The following is a 23,373-nucleotide window of genomic DNA, read 5'->3' as shown; positions in this document are numbered from 1 at the left end:
AAGTGTTTTGTTCCAAGAGGAAATGTGTTGTAATGCTTTCTTGAAATGAATTTTGTAGTATTTGTGTTTATTTTTCACCCCCAGAAATCACACAGTTCTAGAAGATGCCTTGCATTGTTGAGATCTGGGCTCACTCTTCTCTCCCCCCCCCATTCCATTCCAAAACCCAGTTTCATTGAGTGTTTAAACACACAAAGGCTCACATACAAAACAGTGAAATTAAAAAGACACAATTACAAAGTTAGTTTCAAGGCTTTGTTGAAAACAATACTCTTTTAATTGGGTATTTGCAAGGTTAAAATACAAATCGTTAACTGTCAGAATACGTTCGTTAGCCTTAGGATTTAAAGGAAGTTTTACCTGGAGATAAGCGACAGAAAACACACAAAACAAACCCCTGCCCTCCAGCACCCCCACAACAAAAGTCTCCTGCACTCTACTGCTTTAAAAACCAAAGCATGCCTATATCCTCTGAAGATTTATTAGCAATTCGTTTAACCATTTCTAGTCATTCCCTGTAAAAAAACAATGGAAAGAGTCTTAGAAATTATCTTGTTATGCCTCTCTACCTTATTTTCTCCATTTCCAAAATATGGTATTCATTCCCCAGGACAGACCTCAGGATCGCAGGATCGCACTCATAAGCTAGGGCATCTCACAAGGAGTGTGTGTGTGTGTGTGTGTGTGTGTGTGTGTGTCGGGGAGGGGAGGCGGGGGTTGAAATCACTGGGCTTCTGCACCTTTAGGGACCATCTGGAATTTTTAGAGATTTGCGTGGTGTGTTTCAGCATTAGCGGGAGCATCCTCGATAGGCTCAGGGGCGTGTTTTCGAAGTTGGTTCCCAAGGCCGGTGGGCCTGGTGCCCTTACAACAATGGATTATCTACCAAGGGAAAGGGCTCGGTCACCTAAAGAACGCACGAAAAAGTCCAAGCAGGCGAGGGAAAAACTCACTCAACAGAAACCTATCACAATTTATTGGATATTAAGACTGGAGTAGAGGGGGGAGAGAAATATGGGGCAGAGAAGGTGGTGTAACGTCAAGCAGTTTTAGAGCGAGCTTCAAATATCAGGAATATTTTGCGATTCACATTCGACTAGCCCATATGACTCGGGACGCTTCTCTTTATACTTAACAAGCTAGGATGAGCCTCCTCTTTCTTCCCTTTTGGAAAAATTAGTAACTTTTAAAGCTAAGCCCGGCGCCTGCCCTCTGCAATAATTATGCTTGGCAGATGAACTAGAATCGTTAAGCCGGAGATGGGCTCCGCCCGCAGCCGCCTGGAGCCGGCACGATCTGAACGCCGGCCCCGAGGCTCGATGAGGGGTGGAGAACTCATAGGCATCGGTCCCCCGTGCTCCGCCCGGGCCACCGCCTGCCCAGGTCCATTCCACACCTGGGCTGAGACCCAGGAGCCGCGTGTCCAGCCGGAGGAACGACCATGCAACCCAGCGTGTGTCCTCCTTCCCGCTTTGGAACATTTCTGTCCGCTTTTCCATTTAGTCCCTCAGCAATGTTAATGCCTCCCTTCCCACATTCTTCAGCCTCCCCACTGCGCCTGGCGCTGACGTCTATCAAGGGTGAAATGATGGAAACTATATTCATGGGCATGATTTCCATTAAATATCAATTAACCTGGGAGCCTCAGCCAGGCGTGCAGTGCGTCAAGGGTAAATGTACATCTCATTTCCACAAGGTCTGCTCGCCTGGAAAAGAAGAACTCCGATTCACTTTGATAATGCCAGGTTTGGGGCCCACCTGTGGCCTTTTATCAAACTAGGACCTAACCCAAAATACACAATCCGGTCCGGTCCGTCTACACTGCTTGCCCATTTTCCCTGGGCTGCGCCCTCGTGTCCAGAGATGCAAAAGCCACGGCCAACTTCCGCAGAGCTGCTCCAGGGGCCAGGGGAGAGAGTCATTTGCTCTGCAGCCTCCTGGGAGTGGCCTTCCTGCCTCCCCCCGCCCCAAGTGTAAGGTTCTGCCGCGCCCCCGCCCCATGGCCGCGGCCCACATTCCTTTGGTCCCCAGGGGCACCCGAGCCCTTGGCAGTGCGGCTTTACGGGCCCCCTTTAAGGCCGGCGGAGGCATTTCCCGGTCAGCGTGAGCAGTTCCGTCGAGAGCAACGTTGGCGCCTCCGCGCGGATCCATCCGCGCGGTTATCTCGCTGCCATCTCGCTCCCTCTCGGCTCAGTGGCGTGGTGCGAAAATGCCTCGCTGGGGCGCACGGGGACGGCAGCCTCGGCGGCGGCGAGAGCGGTGGGAGGGGGTCGCGGGGGGGTTGAGGTGAGGTGGCGGCGGGCAGAGGGTGTTTTTTTTTCTTTTCCCTCCAGAGCGGGGGTTTGTAAACCAAAGGCAAACAGTGTCCCCGTGGGCCGCGTGCACTTTTTTTCTTGTCCCGGTGCGCAGAGGGCCGCCTGGTGCCTGAGAGGAAACAGTGGAGGCAGCAGGGCAGGTCACCCGGGCGCCGGCAATTATATTGCGGCCGAGCCGGCGCTCGCTGGGAGAAGCCAGACGGGCGGTGATCGCGGGGACTGGGTGAGGCCCCGCGACCCGCAACGGAGGCGGCGCGAGGCCGAGGCGGCGGAGACAGGAGCCGGGCATGAGTGCCCAGTAGCCGAGCGCCCGCGGCAGCCGAGCCTGAGAGGCGACGCGCGGGCGGGCGGGCGGACGGCAGCAGCAACGTAACCCGGCGGCTCGGGCGGCTGCCCCAGAGGTCCCTGCGGCAGTGCGGCCGCGCCGAGGCGCGCTCCCTGCCTGCTCCGCGCCGCCCCGCCCGGGGCCTCCCTATCTCGGCCCCGGGCCGCAGCCGCTGCCGCTCCGATGAGCTCGTACTTCGTGAACCCGCTGTACTCCAAGTACAAGGCGGCGGCCGCGGCGGGCGAGGCCATCAATCCCACTTACTACGACTGTCACTTCTCGCCCGAGGTCGGCGGCCGCCACGCCGCCGCCCTGCAGCTCTATGGCAACAGCGCCGCCGGCTTCCCGCACGCGCCCCCGCAGGCGCACGCGCACCCGCACCCGTCGCCACCGCCCGCCGGGCCGGGGTGCGGTGGCGGGGGTGGCCCGGGCCCCGGCCAGGACTACTTCCACGCCGGCGGAGCCAGCCCGGCCGCAGCCTACCAGACCGTGCCCCCTCCTCCTGCGCACCCGCCTCCGCCGCCCCCCTGCGGCCGCGTTGCCTGTCACGGGGAGCCCGCGAAGTTTTACGGATACGATAACTTACAGAGACAGCCGATTTTTACGACCCAGCAAGAGGCCGAGCTGGTACAATATCCTGACTGTAAATCGTCTAGTGGTAATATTGGCGAGGACCCAGACCACTTAAATCAGAGTTCGTCTCCTTCTCAAATGTTTCCCTGGATGAGACCGCAAGGTTGGGATGCAGTTGTTTTTCTATTTTTTTTAAGTGGGGAGAGGGGGTGAAATCTGCTTTCATCTCACGTTCTAGCTTTAAAACTGCGTTTTCCTCTTCCTCTCCTTTTCCTTCTTGTGTAGCTCCAGTGGCTCTTATTCATAAAGTAATACAGACTTTCCCCCTTAAAGTAGAAACCACGAAAAGATGATGGGGGCAGAATAATTGTGAAGACCCCCCTCTCTCTCTTGCCTGCGCATCTATATATTTATATCAGAGCTAAAGAGAGTTGTGCATATTTCATCCCTTAGACCCACTCCAGAAACCTCTAGCAACCGGCAGAGGCACCATGACATTTTAAAAAACGTTTATTTTCCTCTTTTTTTTTTTTATTTTTAAATCAGCAGCTCCTGGTCGACGAAGAGGGAGACAAACCTATAGTCGTTTCCAAACCCTAGAGTTGGAAAAGGAATTCCTTTTTAACCCTTATCTGACCAGAAAGAGAAGAATCGAGGTTTCCCACGCCCTAGCCCTCACCGAGAGACAGGTAAAAATCTGGTTCCAGAACAGGCGAATGAAATGGAAAAAGGAGAACAACAAGGACAAATTCCCGGTTTCCCGACAGGAGGTGAAGGATGGGGAAGCTAAAAAGGAAGCCCAAGAGCTGGAGGAAGACAGGACTGAAGGCCCGACGAATTAACTTCTACCTTTACGTTTTTGCCACAGACTAGTAAAGATGATGATCAACATATGCTGGTGGACACCACCAATTCTCTTTGTTGGAAGGACTCTGCCTGTATTTCAAGCTACCTTCATGGCACTGCTCTTGAGGTTTCTGTGCTGTGAGAGGGATTTGGGTGTTAAATGTTTCTTGTATCAGATAGAAACAGTCCTTGAGCTGCCCTATATAAGGGTCATTTGATACTGACTTTATAGCAAAATTTTTATAATGGTAGTTTTTAATGTCTGAGCTGGTGATTTGCCTCAATAACATAAACTTCCTAATGATTTAGCACTAAAGAATTGAATATAAAGTACTTTATTAATCAAGTGCACTTGAACATTTAAAATTTTTCTTTATGGTGAGTAAATTAAAAGAAGTCTATTAATTTTTTAAAAAATTATGCCTGCAGAATATTTACTTTATTTTATTTGATTAAAATGTATTATTTATGTATTTTATCTTTGCTTTTATAATGGTTCAGGTGCCTTTTGTTTACTCCTAAGAGGTTTCTTTATTTTGTAAACGTAGTATCTCTGGGAAAAGTCTGGGCCAAATGTTTGAAAAGCACATGTTAACTGAAGAGTGTAATGTGTAGTCCTGGCTCTGCAGCTTCCTTAAGTTTGAGGAAAATGTTGGGCCAGTGACAGAAGTTCAGGGCAATGTCAAAGTTGACATTTAATAATTTTCCTATAGCCTATACAAATTATGACAATTTAATAATCTAGAGTGAATGAATACTTGAAAAGCCAATTATAACATTTTCATTCATTAACTTTTCACTCCGGCAGATCGCTTTGTAGAATGCCTGTACTTTCTCAACTTCCTTTCGTTTTGAACTCGGTTTGGTATCCACTGAAATTGTTAGTTCTCAATGCTGTGGCTGCCGCTGTGATTCTTTTATTCTTGAGTAGGTGCCATATTTATTTGTATTTCCTTTGCTCTGTTTGCATGCTCATTTTGATCCAACTTGCTATGTGCATCTCAGATGTCGGTTGGTACGTCCTCTGTTGTTCTCCAGGATGGCCTCACCATTTGAAACAAGCCCTGAGAGCAAATACAGAACAATCTGAGTGTAAACAACCACTCCAGAACATAGCTAGCTCCTTAATAAAGAAATGATTTTTTTTCTAGAGCTAGTGTCTTTGAGCGCCACAAATAACCCTTTTCCTGAGTCAGGAACAATTGCCTTTGCTCACATGAAGGCAACGTTCTGCTAAAGCACCTACTTGAGAAACAAAGGTCGGGGTTACATGCATACATGCTATAAAAATAAATAAATACAGGGTGGTGGGAAGCTCACTTTCATTCCGGAGAGGGCTGGCTGGCTACCCTAGCTTCATCTTGCTCTAAATAACCTTGCTAAGATACTGCGAAAGCTTTGAACTTCACAAAGGACTCGGGTTGTAGGCCCAGTGGGGGACGACCCAGAGTCCAGGTTATACCACAGTTTATTCTGCTGAGCCTGCACTAATGCTGGGGTTTGGGATCTGTTATTAACAAGATATCCATTTTCCATTTGAGGCTGCTCCTGCAGCTGCCATTTTATGACAGAGGAGAAGGGGGAAGAGGGGCAGGAGAGGAGCTATTCAAGTAAACATTTCTCCCCGCAAAAGAGAAAGCACCTTTGTCAGGTAGATACTGAAGAGCCCTGCTTTTTCTAAGTGCCTTATTTTAAAAAGAGGTACATTTAATTTCCACAGTGACATTTATTGCACAGGTAAGTAAATGGAATCCTACAGTTTCAGGGGTGGATTAAACCTTCAAGCATTGGTGGGCTGTTTGCGTGCTGCTTCAAGGACCAAGGAAATGTCACTGATCTGGGCAGAGGCAAAGCACCACCTGACTTGCTATCCAGGGAAGAGACAATGGCTGTGGCCTTCGCTGACCTGAGCCAGGAAAGACAATTTTAAGTCATGGGTGGTAGGGTGGTTCAGGGCTTAAGAAACACTTGCAGGAGAGGAGACAGCTGCAAACGTGCATGCTGGATTTGGAAACATTTTGCTCTGTGTGCTGCCTGAGACTCTGTTGGCTGATACAGAGCAAGGATACCCGGTGCCTGAGAGCGTGACTAGGGAACAGCCTGTGGGAGAGTGGGGGTAAGCTGGCCAGAGACCACTGGCTAACCTCCAGCTGCCCTCCGTTTAAGGGATTCCTCTAGGAGCAAAATTTGCTGTCTCCCACTTAAGAAAACTCCCCAAATATCACTTTTAGAGCCACTGATACGAGCGAGACTATCAGGTGGGGAACCTGGGACATGGATGGATGTGGAATTCTAGAAGGAAGCGGTGGGTGAAAATGCCCGTATTTCCTGTCTGTGCCACTCTGGAAGTGCTGTACCTTCTGGCCCTGTCATTCCCCTGCCACATAGTAAAATCGTAGTTCATGTACAGAAAACAACTCTTGCAATTACTGGTGTATTTGTACATATACAAACGATTACTTTTTGGTATAGATTTGGTGGGTTTATATATATACATAGATTACACATGTGCGGAAAGTGTTGGTAATAAATGTCGGTATGTTGTTTCCTTTTGTAGCTGAGAAAAACATAGATTTGTCTCCTAATAAAGAGCTTAGGGAATTACACATCACATACACTCACCACCTTCTTTCTTACAGTGGCTAGAAATCACTCATCATGGTGTTTCATGCAGACAGACTCGCAGTGACAAGCCCAGTAGATGCCCTTCTAATTGGCTCAAAATATCTGAGGGGTGCGGCAAACATTTTTTGCTGCAGAAATTTGCATAAGCCTTCAGAGAACCCTATACAAACCCAGGCAACTGCTTCTCTTCCTTGGACTGCTTAGGGAATCTGCTGAGAGAGGTTTGTAAACCGTTTAGAGAAAAATAGAACACTGTAATGTTAACATTGAATGAAAGAACAACGCCTTTTAAATGATTTAGGTTCTCTGTTTGCAAGGACCAGAAACAAAAGAGGGTGGGAGTCTCAATGGTTCCTAGAGAGAAGTCAGTTCAGGGATTGCCACTTTGTGATGTTCCACAAAGCCCAACACATCCCTTATCTTTGCACTGGGTGGAGGGGGGGGGAGTGCAAATATAGCTGCCTTTTCAGTGCAAAGAATCTTTTCCCAGCCTTCTTCCCCAAGCTGAAAAGGAGGGTCATAAAGCTCTGCTTTTATCTGAGTAGAGGGGAAGAGGAAATCTGACAATTGAGATTATTTCTCAGAAAATTTTAGAATTGAACAATATGTTCAGTTCCACATGAATAGACCAGTGTAAAGTTCTAGCTTGGGAGGGCCCAACAACTCGCCCCATATCCTTCTATAATTAAAAACATTGTTCTATTATTCTTCAGTGGAGAATGTATTGCTATTTTACATCCAAGATGTGTCCTCTGCTTCCCCAATGCTTGCTGAATCCTTGGGCATCTGGGGGTGAACAGGGGAAGAGAGAGAACATTCTAAAGGACCCTGGCTGCTCTATGGTTCCGTTCAAAAAAAGCTAAAACCCACTGATTTTTTTTGTAGAAAGAATATGACACTTGCTGGCAGATGGCAACAAAAGTCCCTTAATCAGAAACATCCAAAGTCATGGGAAATTTTTCACGAAATACAAATGGCCTGCTCCAGAGGGTGCTAGGCACTTCCTGCTTAGGTGCACACCCACTTAGGTACTTACTCACTGGGTGTTGAGGATGTTAATAACAGAGAACTTACACATAGACATCCAATGCAAATATTCACAAACATATTACTAGAAATCCAAAGACAGTGCCCTTGAGAGAATGGGGGGGTATTTCTTTCAGGTAGCAGGCTCTGAAGCCTGGATGGCCACGCCCAGGTATTCATGATGAGGGGAATGCTAGGACTAGCCAAGGACATTCACTTTTAAGCTGAGGTTCACTGGAGCAGCACCTATCAGAAGTGCAAGGGAAGTGTGACTCCTACCTTTGAAGAAAAATGACTTTTTTTTAAAAAAAAGAATGAAACAGGAGTTGCTCTTTTCCTGAATCAATAAATCCTGTTTGCAACATTGTATTGAGCAGGCTTTTCAATGGACAGACATTTGGGGGGCAAGGGAAGAAAGGAACTAGAATTAAATTCCATAGAAATGAGAATTGCACTTAGGGGAGACTTCAAACAAAGGGTTTCAGAGGGGATCCAGAAAGATTGCTTTTCTTCTAACCCAGGACTGACCAAAAAGATATTTCTGCTGAGATAAAGACCAGGCATTGGGAGCTCAACCCCCCCCCCCCTTTTTTTTCTGAGAAGTTGACAAGTATCTAAAACCATTCCCAGCCTTTGAGCTGGTTGGTGACTCTCTGGGGGTCGACAGAGGAAGAGAGAGAACATTTTTTAAAACTCTGGCTGCTGCTATGGTTCCCTCTGAAAAAAAGTTAAAACCCACTGACTGTTTGTAAAAAGACTATGACACTCTCCTACTGCAGAAACCCCAAGAAATGGGAGGGACCCCAATTTATGTTGGAGAGGGTTTAGGAAGGAGCGTGGGATTTCTTGGCCTGCAGATCACAGGTTTTCTGTGCAAGATCACTGGCGCTGGCTTGCCAAAAGATGAGAGGGGCAAAACCCAAAAGTGCTGGGCTGCCTTCTGGGGCTGGCCTTTCTGTAAGGGGAGGAGAAGCCGAGTGTCACCCCCCTCTCCAGGAAATTTGGAGGGTGGTGACTGCCAGGATCACCAATGCAAGCGCCTGGGAATACACTACACTCATTTCCCCTCTAACACAACGCCAATTTGGACAGCTGTTTAGAGGCATACCAAAACAAAACAAGAAATTCTTAGAAAAGGTAACGAGTCAGAATCATGGACAGAAAGGTGGCAGAGAGAGTAGAGGAATAGAATATAGAGAAGGAAAGACAGAGGAGAGAGGAAGGAAGATGAGAGAGAGACCTGGAGGGTTGGAGTGAGAGAGAAGGGGTGAAAAGGGAGAGAGAAAGTGTTTGTGTCTGTGTGTGTGTGTGGGGGGGGGAGAAAGTAAGGGGAGGAGAAAGAAACGGGAAAGAGGGAGAAAGTGGGAGGGAGGGAGAGAGAAAATGGGAGGAGGGAGAGAGAAGAGAAGAGAAACGAGAGGAGAGAAAGAGGACAAAAACATGGCGCTTGCTAGCTGTACGTGCAAAATCCGCAAGGAATTGCAGTAAATTCCTTTTTGTTTGAAGAAAATTTACAACTTGGTAATAGACCTTTTTATGACCTATTTGCGGTCGTCATTGGCTGCGGCTGGTCATGTGCAGGCGCCGCTCGCCTCCACGGCCTTTTTCCTGATTTCCCAGGCGAGTGCCCCCCCCACTCTGCCTTCCCCGAGCCGCACCCCCTCTTTCCCTAACCTTTGTCTCCGCAGAGGTGGGCTGCAGTCGCCGGCTGCGGGAGCGCGGGCTCCGGGCGGCCTCGGTTCCCACCCGGCGCCCGGCTTGGCCCCGCGGCCGCTCCGCAGCAGCGCCGCCGCGGCCTCCGGAGCCGCGGGGCGCCCGGCGGGCGGGGAGCCCGGAAGGAGCCCCAGGGCCGGAGCCCCCGCCGGCCTGCTCCCTGCGGCCGCAGCCCTGCGGCTCCAGCGCGGTCCCTCCTCGGACGTGGCGGGGCCCTGCCGCTCAGGAGGGCCCGCAGACCGCCCGCACCGCATGGATTACAGCAGCCTCCCCGGCCGACCTCCGCCTCCGGCCCGCAGCCTCCGGGTAAGAGCCGCCCCGCCTGGCGCCCCAGGCGCGGCCACTGCGGAGCTCGGGGCGCCCGTCCTCGGGGGCAGCTCGGTGAGTCCCGCCCGACCCTCTGCGTTTCCCCGGGGCCTGGGGTCAGCTGTCTGTGCCCCCTGTCCCTTCATCACGCCAACTCCGAGCGGTCCTCCCTGGGGGTCCCGGGTGGGGTCCCGCTGAGCGCAGAAGTGGAAGGGAAGCCCCCTCTCTCCTGGGGATCCCGAGAAACGGAGAGCGCAGACAAGACCCCACTGTCTGGGGCGAGAGCCCGCAGTTCCCACCCCGGGGAGTGTGTGGGGAGTTCCTGGGTGGCTCGGCTGCGCTGGGTCCCCTGAAGGCACTCTGTAGTACAGTGTTAGGAGGTTTGTCTGTGCTCAGAGGTACCTGGAAGGCAAACAGGTGTTTTTTTGTAGGCTGGGGCTGGGATAGGGGTGGGGTGGGTTCTGTGTACCTGGGATGTGCTTGGTTTGTTCATCTAGGCTTTTGGTGGGTGATGCTGACTAATTTCTTGGGTTTATGGTTTATTGGGCCTTGTGTATGAGATGGAATTTTAAATATTTTAAATTGTTTTATAATTCTTAGTGAATCTTGTAATAAGTAAAAAAATGGTTCCTCTCACACCTAGTAATTTGAAAGGTGAATTTGGATTGTTTTATGTCACAAAATGGATGCATTTGGGGGGAAGGTTGTAGAATCAGGAAATATATGGTTCAGGGCCTGGGTTACAAACCTATTAGACATTCCAGAAATGCGAAGCATGTGTATGTTCAAAGATCGCGTGTGTTTCTTATTTGCCAGAGTAGAAAAAGGGTAGATATTTTGCCCTCTAAATGTGCTGTTGTGTTGTTGTTTTTTGCCTACAAATCAATATTCTATAGCAACATTTCCCCCTCTATTTCAAAATTACTGAAATGAAACATTAAACATTGTGAGCCAAAAGAAAATCTTTACAGAAAAAAAAATTGCCATTTTCTCCCACGGATTTTGAACGGTAGGTACTTGAGGATGTAGTTCTCAAATGCTATTGCCTGTTTACGCATGGACGCGTAGTACAATGTTAAAACCTTTGGACAATCTGCCGCATTGCGCATGGCGTGGACCTGCGCATCGCGAGGTATGATCCACAAAGCATCCAGTGGTAAAATCTAACTTAAAGTATCCCCAGCTATTCGAGTATAATCATGTTGTCTGTAAAGGTATTTCTAAACAGTAAATGACATCCTTGTAAGAAGATATTTTTAGTAATTAACGATGAAATCACGCTAGTTTCAAAATGGAGGGCCACAATTTGTGGCCAGCTGACGTCTACCAAGCTATCGCGGATCACTATGATCTCTCACAAATAAGAAATTCCGAGTGATTTTTTATTTTAGAATGTCCGTATTTTGTAACTTTTTTTTTTTTTACTGTAGTACAATGGCTGTTAAGATGAATCTTTCATATTAGTAAACAGCATTAACTATTGAAAAATCAGGGCCCTGGTCAGGGACTTTTAGGCCCTTCGCTGGCAGCTCCAGAGTCTAAGGAGCCCCTAAACGGCTGTGGCCAAGGTGGGGGTGGGGAGGAACTGAAGCCATGATGGCCAAGCCCTGGTATTCAGAGCTGTGGTTGCTTTTCTTTGGGTTCGGTGGCTGGGTGCACCCAAGTGACTAGGAACCTGGGCAGGCTGCAGGTCAAATTACGCAGCAGAGGGTGATGTCACGGGCAGATAGATATCGAGGACTAAAGGGCTCTTTTTAAGCCCGTGGTAGCATTAAGAGTTATTGGAACTAAATGGCTGACTGCATCTAAAGAATAATCTGCAAATCACATTTGAACTCAGGCCACTTATTCCTCGAGGAACTGGTTAACACTTTTGCCACTGCCGGAAATGCCCCCCATTGCCTCTGTTAACCAATGAAAAAATTAAACGAAATAAAGAGCACTTGTATCCTTTGAGCTCACAAGCTGGGGAGTGTAACTCCTAGGGTCCTTTGCCTGAATCCCTATCCATTTATACATCAGGGATCCAGCCCATGGCACGTCCAGGCCTTGTTGCCTACGGGTCAGGCTGCGAGCTGGGCTTGCGCTCTCTCCAAGGACCAGAAAAAAAAGCAGCAAAGCTCGCTATTATAAATGTGGCCAAGCACCAGGGCTGAAAACCAAACTTGTTTTCCAGTCAGATGCTCCTCCAAATAAATATATTTCGCCAGAATTTTGTTTTCTGAGCTTGAGAAGCAGGGGACATCAGAACAAAGACAGTATTTCACTCTGGGCTGGCAGGCAGCTGTTAGAGGTATTTAAGGCCTTGCCGCAGTGCGGCCGCGGGGCAGGGCACGCGGGGGCACCGGAAGCTGGGAGAAGCCACCAAGAACTCGGAATTCTGCTTTAAGTCCAATTTAGGGTCATTTTTCCGGAATTGGTCTGAACAGATCCCCTCCTTCTAGAAACGGGTCCCTTAGACTCGATAGTTGTGCAGAATGAAGAAGCTGTGCTCTCTGAACGCAGGGCGGTTCTCCCCCTGCCTTGATTGGCGACTCCGGAGACGCCGTGCACTAGATGTGAAATTGCTGGTCCAAATGACAACCTTGAGAATGTTCACTGGCAACATGGCGACTATGCTGAGTCTGCGGAACAGAGCTTGCAAATCAGAAAGGATGGTTGGCGCTTTTAATGCAGATTTTCCTGAAAAAGAAAAGTATGTTTCCTGCCTTTCTGAGATAGGCGTCTAAGCGCCGCTACAAACAGGCGCCGAAGCAGAGCATGTATGGCAGGCACATCACCCGCACAGGTCCAAACCGCTTGCCACCCACGCTCTACCGGCCTCTGGCGCATGTGCAGTGAAATAGCCTAACCGGGGTATCCAACCAGCAAAGCACCGATGGGGGGAGGGGGCGAGTGGACTCAGCAGGAAAATATAACCCGATCTCTCCACTCCTCCCTCTCTTAGGATTCGCTTTTATTCCAGCCTTCAGTCTAAATATGGCTAAACATCTTGCCCTTGACTACATTATTTTCAATGATCTTGACTCACCACTCCGCCCCAATTTTAATCTGTACTTTAGAAACAGTCTGCAAATCAGAACTAGTGGCCAATGGGAAATAAAATCTTCTTTCAAGATGTTATCTTGAAAGAACATTTTGTATCTGTGATTCTCGGGGAAGTGTACAGATATTTTTCAGCCTGATGCTCCTGCTTTGGAAAAAGGCCTTTCCTTCTGGCGCCTGTTCAGACCGCCAAACTTCAGGCCAGTCCCTCAGCCGCATCATTCCCCGGATCTTGTTATGCCAGCACAGCATATTCGAGGACTCTGCGGGGTCCAGCGGCTCAGCAGAGAGCGGTCAAATAAATAAGTGAACAGAAAAACTGGAGGATTTTCCTTCTGGGTTCTCCTAATTAATAGGGGAGGCATTCATGGCAATAGGAGGCAGCCTCACAGACCTCTCGACTTCTCGGGCCGCCTCCGGGGACACACTGAAGGAGGAGCTCACAGCCTCTGGTGCAGAGGGAGCTCCGCGCACGCGAAGAAACTCGGGCGTGGAGTATCGGCTGGTGCCTTCCTTCTGCTCAGCTGTCTGGAGCCTTGTCCAGGAGGAGGCGCTGTAGGACAAGCATCTCGCGGCTGCTGCGTTGCCTGAGTTGCCCCTGACGCAAGCGAGAAAGCGAGCAGGCGCGGGCGCGGGCACGGGCGGGGAGGGGGGAAGGACACGTGACCCCACTTTTCTTTCTATCTACCCTCCACCCAGGCTCTCAAAGTGATTTCTGCCTCTGAGGAGGGTCACAGACACTGCCGCCACTCCTAGGGAGCGGGTTCCCAGGACCGGCAGCTAAGGCTGCCCCTACGCCTGGGATCCTGAAGGCAGATTCCTGGGTGGCAGATGGGCTACCTCACTTCATTCGCCTTCCCGGAGGGGGCGCGATTTTCGCGCGCTTGGCTTCTAAAAGCAGGAAACTTGGGTTCCGTGGAAGGACAAGCCACGCCCAGTCCACGGGGTTCCAAACAGCGTTCTCATGCTGGGCTGCTGTTCTTAACACTTGACCTTCCCACGATCCCTGGTATCCTGAATGGGCGCCCTTCAAAAGCACAGTGTTCAATGCCTCCTCTGGCCGGCTGATGAGCCTTGCTCTGGTTCACCTGGAGCAAGGCCTGCTGCTTCCTGGAATCCCCCGGGGGCTTCCTCTGAGAGCCAGAGCGAAATTTACTGACATTTCAGCTTGAGAACTCTGTAGATACTCGTCTCTACCATTTTTTCACACCACCCACATGCCCTTCTTTCACCATTGCTCCCATTTCAGGCCTTTAGTAGGCTCCATGGGGCGTTTCTTGCACTAACAGTGGCACCCACCTTCAACAACAAGCTCCAACCCCATTGGATCCTCCATTGTCTTCTGGCAATGCAGTTTTGCTCCCTCTTTTCCTATTTTAGGGCTATTCTCAATGAAGGCCTGTTTATAATGTAGATTCCTGGGTCTCACTCAAGTTTTCTCACTAAATCATAATGTCCAGGGCCTACATTTTGTAAACGGTCTTTCCCCGGGCAATCAGAAATGCACACTTACATATGAGACTACTTGGTCAAGGGTCTCTTCTGCTTTCATGGTTATTCTTCTGTCTCCAGGGACCAAGTTCTGCTTACCACTCAGGAACCCCCATAGTTCCCAAGGCTCACTCCCTAATTGGGTTTTTCTAATATAACTATCCTATAGGTTGAATAACTTTACATTTAGGGAATGGGACATTTATCCCTTGCTAAGTGGGAGATATTAAAGAAGTAAGTAGGTTTCCACTGCCTGGTTCAAATCATTAACACTTATCTGCTGTGTGGCTTTGGGCAAGTAGGGCAAGATCTCTGGGCCTGTTTCCTCATTTGAAGAGTAGGGCTAATGAGAATTCCTTAAAGTTGTATGAGAATTTTTACTTACATTGCACCACTAATGTCAAGCACTATTCGAACTGCTTTACATACATTAACTCACTGGTTACTTACTTAAATCTTTTTAGCACATAAGCATTCAATATGTGTTTGTTATCATCACTATCTCTTTTCTGCTTACTAATCAGGCCTAGAGTTTTAAAGCTGAAAGAGACCTAATTCATTCACTCAATCCTTGAATTCTACAGAGAAGACAGACCTAGGCTTGGTCACATAGGAAGTGGCAGACCCAGGAACTCATAGTTCTCGGACTCTTCCTATCACTGTAGTGGGCCTCATAGACTCTGCCCCCTTGGGTCTCAGTGTCTGACACCTGTCTACAGGTATACTTCAGGGCCACACCCAGGAAGAAAGTACCCCTAGCTTCTCAGTGGGCAGAAGTCAGGTAGAACAGGTCTCACAACCACACAGACACATCTGTAACTCCTACAGAGAGCTTTAGGCCTTGCCAGAGAACAGCTTCACTGCCCACTTCCTGAAGTCACCTTCACCACCATCTATCACTCACACCAACCAAGGCAAGAACCCTCTTTTACAGCCCCAGGAAAAATACTCTTGAAATTTAGTCTCTTGAAATCTGGGGAAGGGCAGAAAAGCAAAAGATCAGTGGGCAACAGTGCCCTACTCCTTAATCTGCTTGTGTTCCAAGATCTAGGTTCCAGGGCCATAGCTGAGCCATAGCTCCCGACTTGGGCCATACTGATAAGAAGGTGTGTCTTTGAGAGAACTTCTCCCCAAAATCTTCATCAGCTCTTCCAAATTTTTTGATGTTTTAAAAACAGTTATATAAATACTACCTCAGGCTAAAGCACACACATGCATGCACACCCTGCAAGCAAGTTCCACCCCCTTAGCCCTGGCTTCCCTGACTTCTGCCAATAGAGTTTTCCTGTGAGGGCCTCCGCAACCCTTGGCTAAGATGCTTCCCTTGGTTTAACCAGGAATACACCCGGGTCATATTTTCTCTCAAAACACACGATCTCTTCTGCTATCAACCATTTCAGGTAGAGTTTGGCCCATGGCATAGGGCAGTGCTGTAACCCCCAGCCACCCCCAACTTCTGTGCCATATCACCTCCGTTCTTGCTTCTCAAAGGACTTAGATAGCCACCTCAGATCCTGCTCTTGCGACCTCTAAGGCCATTCTAGCTCCTGACCCAGAAGGTCTTGCCCCAGGGCTCGTTCTTTGGATCTCATCTCTCACTACTGAAGTTTTCTTCCGGAGTCACCTTTTCTTCCCAGAGGACAGGAAGCCAAAGTTCCAATGAGTGGATTCCACTAGGTGGGGGTAGCAGGAGAAGTGTTCCTTTTTCACTGATAGAGCAAAGTGCCAGGAACTACGGAATCATTTCTTCCCTGCTTGGGACTCCCAAATCAGCCCTTATTTAGTTCCAGTCCCAGCATGTGTCCCTAAGTGCCAGGCCTGAGCAGGCTCCTTTCTCCCTCTGTCCCTAGCCTAGGGAGTTCCTCCAAAGTCCCATCCACACTTCTTCTGGTTGTGCAGACATTTAGTTTAAGGGGAAAGCTTAATACCATCTCTGGGCAAGAAACCTCCTAAAAGTCAAGATCAGAATACTCTTTCCTGGGACCACATGGTAGGGGCCCTTAGGGTGGGCAAAAGGCAGACCTCATTACATTTAGAGTGTAGCTGATGCCTCTTGAGGTCCCTTTCTACTCTTCTCCTTCCCTAGAGCTATTCTGGCTTCTGGGTCAGGAGGAGCCCTATGAGGGCTCTACCTCATGGGATCTCTCTGGGAGGAATTCCCCAAACTGGCTCTTTCCAGACAAGCAGGGAAGGACAGTGCCTATAGTCTCACATGACCCAGAAACTAATTCTCTACAGGTTTTTAAGAAGGCGTCAGACCCTGGCTGGGTAGTCCAATAGGTTAGAGCATTATCCCAACATGTTAAAGTTGCAGGTTTGATCCCAGGTCAGAGCACATACAATAATCAACCAATGAATGTATAAATAACTGAAACAACAAATCAGTCTCTCTTTCTCTCATCCCCTTCTTCCCTTCCTCTCTCTCTAAAAAGCAATAAAGAAAATAGAAGACTTCAAGCTCTCCTCCCTTACCTTCTCTTTCATAACTACTACTACAACCATTGAAAGTCCTTGGGAAACCCCAACAAATGAGCCCAAACCAGTCTGCTGTCCCCCTGGTGCATGAAGTTCTTACTAGTCAAAGTTTGCCCTTCCCCGTTCCCACTCTCTCATTCATCTACAGAAGCACCCAATATTTGGGGCTGGAGGGGGAGAGTGGAGGTGGGCAAGGGAAGATTGAAGGAAGGTAGACACTCTCTCCTTAATCATGTTTCCTGGCTGTCCTAAGATTATAAAGTAATTGAAAATGTCTGCTTCATTGTCTTCCTTCCTTTCCAACCTGCCCCCTATGCATAGCTGGTTACTTTTCTGTTATTATTTAAATATAGAGTAGGCTGTTTAATTTTATTCTTCTTCTCTAAGCTGCAGTGAAGACTGCAAGCTAGTTCCAATCACCGTTCTTTATCATTCATTCCAAAAAATATCTACTGAACTAGCTAGGTACCAGGCATTGTATCAAACACTACCCACTCAGCCTGGTTTTCTCCTTACTGCACCTCACCCCTATAAGAAGCTCATCACAATTGTTCAGAAAGCTATACAGCCTTTGATTAATTCTGTTTTATTAACATAAAGAAAAAGAAAAATTGGCCTGGTGTGCGGGGGACCTGGGTTTGATTCCCGGCCAGGGCACATAGGAGAAGCGCCCATCTGCTTCTCCACCCCCACCCCCTCCTTCCTCTCTGTCTCTCTCTTCCCCTCCCACAGCCAAGGCTCCATTGGAGCAAAGATGGCCCGGGCGCTGGGGATGGCTTCTTGGCCTCTGCCCCAGGCGCTGGAGTGGCTCTGGTCATGGCAGAGCAACGCCCCGGAGGGGCAGAGCATCGCCCCCTGGTGGGCGTGCCGGGTGGATCCTGGTTGGGCGCATGCGGGAGTCTAACTGTCTCTTCCTGTTTCCAGCTTCAGAAAAAAAAAAAAAGAAAAAAAGAAAAAGAAAAAAACTTTTCCTTCCCCTCAAACTTTATTTTTTACAGTGGTTTCACAGGGACTAATTTTGAAGCTGATCACCTAGTGCTAACAGAGTAAGAAACCATTTTTAAAGGATTGATCTTTTCTCCTTTTAAAAACAGATGCTGCCAACTATAAAAGAAAAGATCCACCTAAAAAAAAAAAATCCTCCAAAGTGGTTAGTAGGGGGAAATGGAGAAGCGGCTGTCATCCAGTCTGGGCTAACAGCCCCCTGCTTTCTAGCTAATGAAAGTCAAATCAGGAAATGGGTTTAGAAATGCATGGAGAATGGGTGGAAATTAGGATGCAAAGAAATCTTTCTGGAGAGGGATCTCTTTCATGGGTTTGATGGGATGTGCTGGTGAGACCTTTTGCAATTGAATTTTATTTAGAAATCATGTATGTATGTGTGCTCTACAAATCTACACAGAACATCTATTCTTTTAATCAGAATCATTAAAAACCATACATTCTCACACTGTTTGGTGGCAACTGTGGCAGCCTATGAAAGGATGCTGGGGATCAGTTTTTTGTCCTTACTTCTGTTGATGGGAGCTGGGGCATCTTTCCCACCCCACCTCCCCCAATCACAGAATGTTACATTCTCAGGTAGGGCAGCCATCAGGCCCAAGATCCTTTTCTGGGCTTTCTCAGCAGGAAATCACCCTCCCCCCTGTTCCCTTAAGCTTTCCTTCTGGTGGGAGTGGCAGTCCAGGAGTGGGAGGGGGAGGACGCACCCAGGTTTGGGCCCCAGATTATGAGCACTGAGCTCTGTGGTTGGGGCACTGTGGGAGTGGGGACAACTGACTTCCTGGGCTTGGGTTCCTTGAGAGCCTCATTTGCTTCCTCACACCCTCTCCCCTTCACACTATGGCTGTTTTATTGTTTTATAACCTTCTTTAGAGCTTCAGTTACCAAAGATTCCGATGGGGCTATTCTCCACTTTCTCACTTTCCCAAACCCCAAGTCTTGCTGTTTTAAGCAGTTTGGTCACTTGCAAAGGCTTTCCTTTCAGATCTAAGCAAATTATAGAAACCTCTAGGCATGTGGCTACCTTCAACTCTGCTGATCCCACCCACAACAATGCAGAGCCAAGTGTTAGCTCCAACTGCCACCCCACCCCCACGCCCACCCAGCCTCTCCCAGTCACTCTTTTTTCTACTGACGCTTGAACAAAATCTCAAATAATCTCAGGTATAAGCAAGCAAAAAGTTGCCTTTGACTTTCCTCTTTATTTATTTACCAGATCTAGAGCTAGAAAGTGATTGAAATAAAGGAGTTGAAGGTACTCACAGTGAATGCAGCCAAAGAATCATAAGACATGCCCACCAACCAGCCTTTTCCAAATAGTACTATCTCCCAACTTAAACAGACGTCTCTGAAAAGATGCTATTTGAAAAGCCTGGGGTATTGATATGAATATGACCCCCTTGCATGCTGGATATTTGGAACTGTTTAAATGTGGGGGAACAGTTGCAGTGAACCTTTATTTAGTGAATAAAAGTTTAAAGCCAAAGGTTATTTATGGTTCTGCAGAGATGGGACCTGAATGGCTATTTCCGAGCACGTGATTCCAATAAACTTTGTTTTATGGCTTGAGAGTTGACAAGCCAAAATATAATTCCCACCATAAATTAGGTTAAGAGCATACAAGTGCAGATGCTGGGATCCTGGAGCAGCGATAGGAAAGTGAGAAGCTCCAGCTAGCGCCTGGCTCAGAAGGAGGCACTTTACTCCCAGCTCCCCTTCCCACTAGAAGGGAAAACCAGTAAGTCATTTACTACTTTTTCCCAGGACAGCTCCAGGGGTGGGGGACTTCTCTGCCTCTCTTTTTCACCTGGGGTGGGAAGAAGTCCCATCAAAGTTAATTCTAAACTTTAGCCTAAACCTAAATTAACAAATAGAAGGAAAATCCCGGTTTTCTTCTCTCTCTCTCTGGACACAGAAAGTTAGGAATTGAGGGTTCCCAATTCACAAGCGGGACTTCGCGTCTCTCTTCTCCCCACACGGAGCATCTGTTTCAGAAGTGGAATGAGACAGTGGTAGTCTTGGTGGAAAGAGAAAGGATGAGGATGGATGTGGCTTCGCCTCGAAGGTTTCTCAGAGAAGATTACCATACTAGAATAGAACCAGGAGACTGAAAAGTTGAAGCTGGACCCCAGCCCCTGTGAGGACCACCGCTCTGTAGGATTGCTGTGTGGTGTCTCCAGCTGCAGTGCTGACAGAACGATGCCACATCCGCAGAGCCGGATAACGATCTGAAGACTTGCCATTTACCTTGAATCCCATTCTCCTCCCAGGTTATCATTTGGGTCCTCATTTCCCTGGGAAATTGCTCTTTGTTTTGAATTGGAGCATCAGTGGGAAGGCGAGTCCCAGCTTTGGCTGGTCCTTCTTTGGGAAGAAGACAGGTTTGGGGGGCGCTAGTTTGGGGCTGGGGGATTTGAAACCAATTTGAAACTGGAAAAGGGGGCTGAGTTGCTCCCAACGCAAGGCAGGCAGGAAGCTGGGGCTGCGGACAGATGCAGCGACTGCCCCCTCCCCAGTGGACTTGCGCCCACCCAGCCCATTCTGCATAAGGAACCACAACAAAGGCCCATTTTCTGCTCGCTTCCCGTGTCCCACTGGGGAAACCCTGTTACAAGCAGTCTGAGTCTGGCCAAGCAGCAGTGAGGCTTTGCCCCTGGGTGCGTGGCGGGGGTGGTGATGTGGCCACACTCTCCTCTCCGCGGGGCTGCCCTTGAGCACCGCGGTTCCCGCTCCGCGGAGAACTTGGCGCAGTTCCTGGGGGCGGGCACCCGAAGCAGGGAGGTCTGGGTATTGGTGAGGGTGTCTGGGCCTTGTCATTTTTCTGTGTTACATCTATCTCTGCTTTATTATACTGTGGAATTTAAGTGAACCCCGTTTTTATTGCAACAGGTTCGGGACCAGGAAAGACCGCCGCTGTAAGTACCTTCCCGGTTCTCCCGAATGGCGAAGAGGCGGTGTTGCCGGCTGGGGAGGTGGTGGCCCAGGGCCGGGCCAGGGCCAGGCCAGGGCAGTGGGCGGGTGGAAGGCCGGCCCTGCCTCCCGGGGCCTCGCGCGGGGAGGGGAGCTCGCTTTGGAGGTGGAGGCTCTAAGCTGAGCTCCTGGAAAGATTTTTGGGGCCTACTCCACAGTCACCTAACTAAGGGGAAGTGCAGCGGGCTTTCACCCGTGTCTTCTTGGGTCTCGCTGGACCTTCCGGGCTTTCCAGCTCGTACAGGTGCAGCTCCATAGGGGAGCACGTTGCTGTTAAGAGCTTGCAGCTAATTAGCAGTCCGCTCTATTAAGTTTCGGCTAACATCGCCTCCTGTTAGAACCAACCTGCCAAACACCAAGGCAAAGCGTTCTCCCTCGCAGCCCAGCCCAACCCAGCCCAGCCCAGCTTTACCCAGTCCCGCCTAGCCCAATCTTCTCACGTGTGTGTTTATATAAAAAGAAGAAAGAAAAAGCGAAAAGGAAGAAAAACGATCTACAGCGGCTGTGTGGAGTGGGCCTTTTCTGGAAAGAGCTGCATTAGGTGGAAGTCCCTCCTCGCTCCTGCCCAGCCTCAATGGTTTGGGCTCTGGGTTGGGGACACCGGCTGAGTGGCTGAGCGAGGAGAGAGGAGAGAGGAATACAGCCCTTCTCCTTCACCTCTGCCTCTCAGTAGCTGCAATTCTAAAATCTCTGCGTGCGCTAGAGCCGCTGGTGTTGCAGGCAAATATGGGGGTGATTGGCGAGGGTAAGGAGGAGGCATAGATTTTGGGGGCCCTGGGCTCCGAAGTTGGATCTTTTTGAGTTGCATGTGCCTCGGAAGACAGGTACACATTTGAGGAGGCCCCGTAGAGTGTCAGGGAGATTGTCTCATTAAGATGAAGGTAGTGGTGGGATGACCAAGGGGAAAAACAACGACCCCTCCCTCACTGCAAAGCGAAGCCGGGTGCGAAGGCTGCAGGAACCAGGCCCCCCCCCCCCCTGCTGGTCAGATACCCTCTCTCTGGGGAGGAGAAGCTGGCACTTGGCTTTGGGCCAGGTTTTTTTGCCATCAGTTTGGGCAGCTTAGTTGACTCCATGGGGGTTGCATTCACCCCCAGAAGTGGAGATTTCACCCAGGACGTAGGTCCCCTCTACACACCAGGCTGGCTCAAGTGAAACGGGCTCTGGTTTCAGGCTGGAAAATACAGTAACCCCAAGATCCTCTTGGCTTCCCCCTTTCTGCCGCTGCCTTGGCTCTTGGGTGCTGATCTCTGGCTGATGCTCCTTGTTTAAAAACCCACGTTTTGCACCCGGTAGCTGACCAGAGTACAAAAACTGGAGAGATCAAAAGCATTTGTATGAGCAGTTGTGTGGGAGGTGAATATTTAACGCTTTTGTTCATCAATAACTCGTTGGCTTTGACCTGTCTGAACAAGTCGAGCAATAAGGTGAAATGCAGGTCACAGCGTCTAACAAATATGAAAATGTGTATCCCGGCCGGGTCCCTACCCGGCCCAGCAGGTTCCCCCAATTTGTCTGGATAAAACCTAGGCCCAGTGTCCCCAAGAAGGAGGGTGTGTGGGAGCACCCAGTATTAGGGGAAATCGGGAGGAACCTCCTCCCTGGGACAAGGGGAGTGGGCTTGGGGCAGCATCAGAGCTCTTGTTAGAATTGGCTCCAGGAAATCCCTACAAAATCGCCAAAGCACTGGAACCAATGGAGTGAGATGAGGGGAGTGTGCAAAGTGCAGAGTGGAAGCAGCAGCCAATTCTGACAGGCTGGGGGGCAGAGAGGGGTATTCCCTGCTCTGCCCCACCAAGCTGAAACTAATTTTTGAATCATAAGGGAAAAAATCAAAACAAAAATTATTTTAACACTTCCAACCTATAGTTAGGGATCTCAAAGCCCTACTCAAGCCGGGGCATCCCTCTGCCCCTGAATCCATCCGGGCCTTGAGTGCATCTGTGCTCTTGGGGCCCTAAACCGAGGGGTGAGCCACAGACAGCACTGAGCTGCTGGGGCCGGCATACAATTCGTGAACTTTTGTACTCTTGTGCTGCTGTCGGCAAAGCAAAAATAATGAAACTTTGTGATATGTTTCTAAATGATTTTGAATGACCCCTCGCCCTGCCCTTCACCATTAGTGCTCTGGCCCCAGCCCAGGGCAGCTCGAAGCCTGAAAGAAATGCCTGCCTCGGGGGTCTGCAGCAGCAGCAGCAGCAGCAGCAGCAGCAGCAGCAGCAGGACAGAGAGCCAGACAGGCTCAGGGACCAGGAAGGTAAATGCGCGACTTTTGGAAGAACTAGTTTTGTTAGCCAACCTGGTTTGTCCCCGCGGTGGGAAAAAGAATGGATAGAGGATATTCCTCTCGCCATTTTTTCTGCTTCTGAGGGCCTTTACTTTTTCCTGAAAAATACCACTAATAAAGGGGGGGGGGACATTTGGATCTGGAGCTTGGGGATAATAAAACTACCATTTCTGGGGTGGATTTTTTATTCCCTAAGAAAACTGCCCTTGCTCCTTGGCTGCTCTGGCCGCTCGGTAACCCTGGCCCTGGCACAAAGACGGGGAGCTCGTTGCTGCAAATTGCCTCCCAGCCCTCCAGGCTACCTGAACCGTCTCTGAAAGTGCAGATGGCTGTGTGAGGCTGGTGGTGGCTCTGAAGAAGAGGCCAAGGCTGGC

At 49.4% G+C, this 23,373-nt stretch overlaps 1 protein-coding gene across 2 annotated transcripts; it reads left to right on the top strand.

Moving 5' to 3' along the window:
- Positions 1 to 853: 853 nt before the first annotated feature.
- On the top strand, positions 854 to 6,626 carry HOXD8 (homeobox D8). Of its 2 annotated transcripts, none has more exons than XM_066279096.1 (2): positions 854 to 3,376; positions 3,763 to 6,626. In XM_066279096.1, the coding sequence occupies exons 1-2, from the start codon at positions 2,824 to 2,826 to the stop codon at positions 4,053 to 4,055; spliced, it is 846 nt and encodes a 281-aa protein (XP_066135193.1). In that variant the 5' UTR covers positions 854 to 2,823; the 3' UTR covers positions 4,056 to 6,626. The 2 variants fall into 2 exon arrangements, with proteins under 2 accessions (XP_066135193.1, XP_066135192.1); XM_066279095.1 differs by having other exon boundaries at positions 877 to 3,376; positions 3,760 to 6,626.
- Positions 6,627 to 23,373: the final 16,747 nt, after the last annotated feature.

This window comes from Saccopteryx bilineata, chromosome 5 (assembly GCF_036850765.1).
Source record: "Saccopteryx bilineata isolate mSacBil1 chromosome 5, mSacBil1_pri_phased_curated, whole genome shotgun sequence".
NCBI classification, from domain to species: Eukaryota; Metazoa; Chordata; class Mammalia; order Chiroptera; family Emballonuridae; genus Saccopteryx; species Saccopteryx bilineata.
The sequence above is the reverse complement of the archived record's forward strand: the minus strand, read 5'-3'. Positions and strand labels throughout refer to the sequence as shown.

What these genes read in the sequence shown, in the direction of transcription:
- HOXD8 (XM_066279095.1), top strand. Translation starts at nt 2,824, where the DNA reads ATGAGCTCGTACTTCGTGAACCCGCTGTACTCCAAGTACAAGGCGGCG. An exon ending in TCCCTGGATGAGACCGCAAG is followed by an intron (nt 3,377 to 3,759) that starts GTTGGGATGCAG and finishes TTTTTAAATCAG; the next exon opens with CAGCTCCTGGTCGACGAAGA.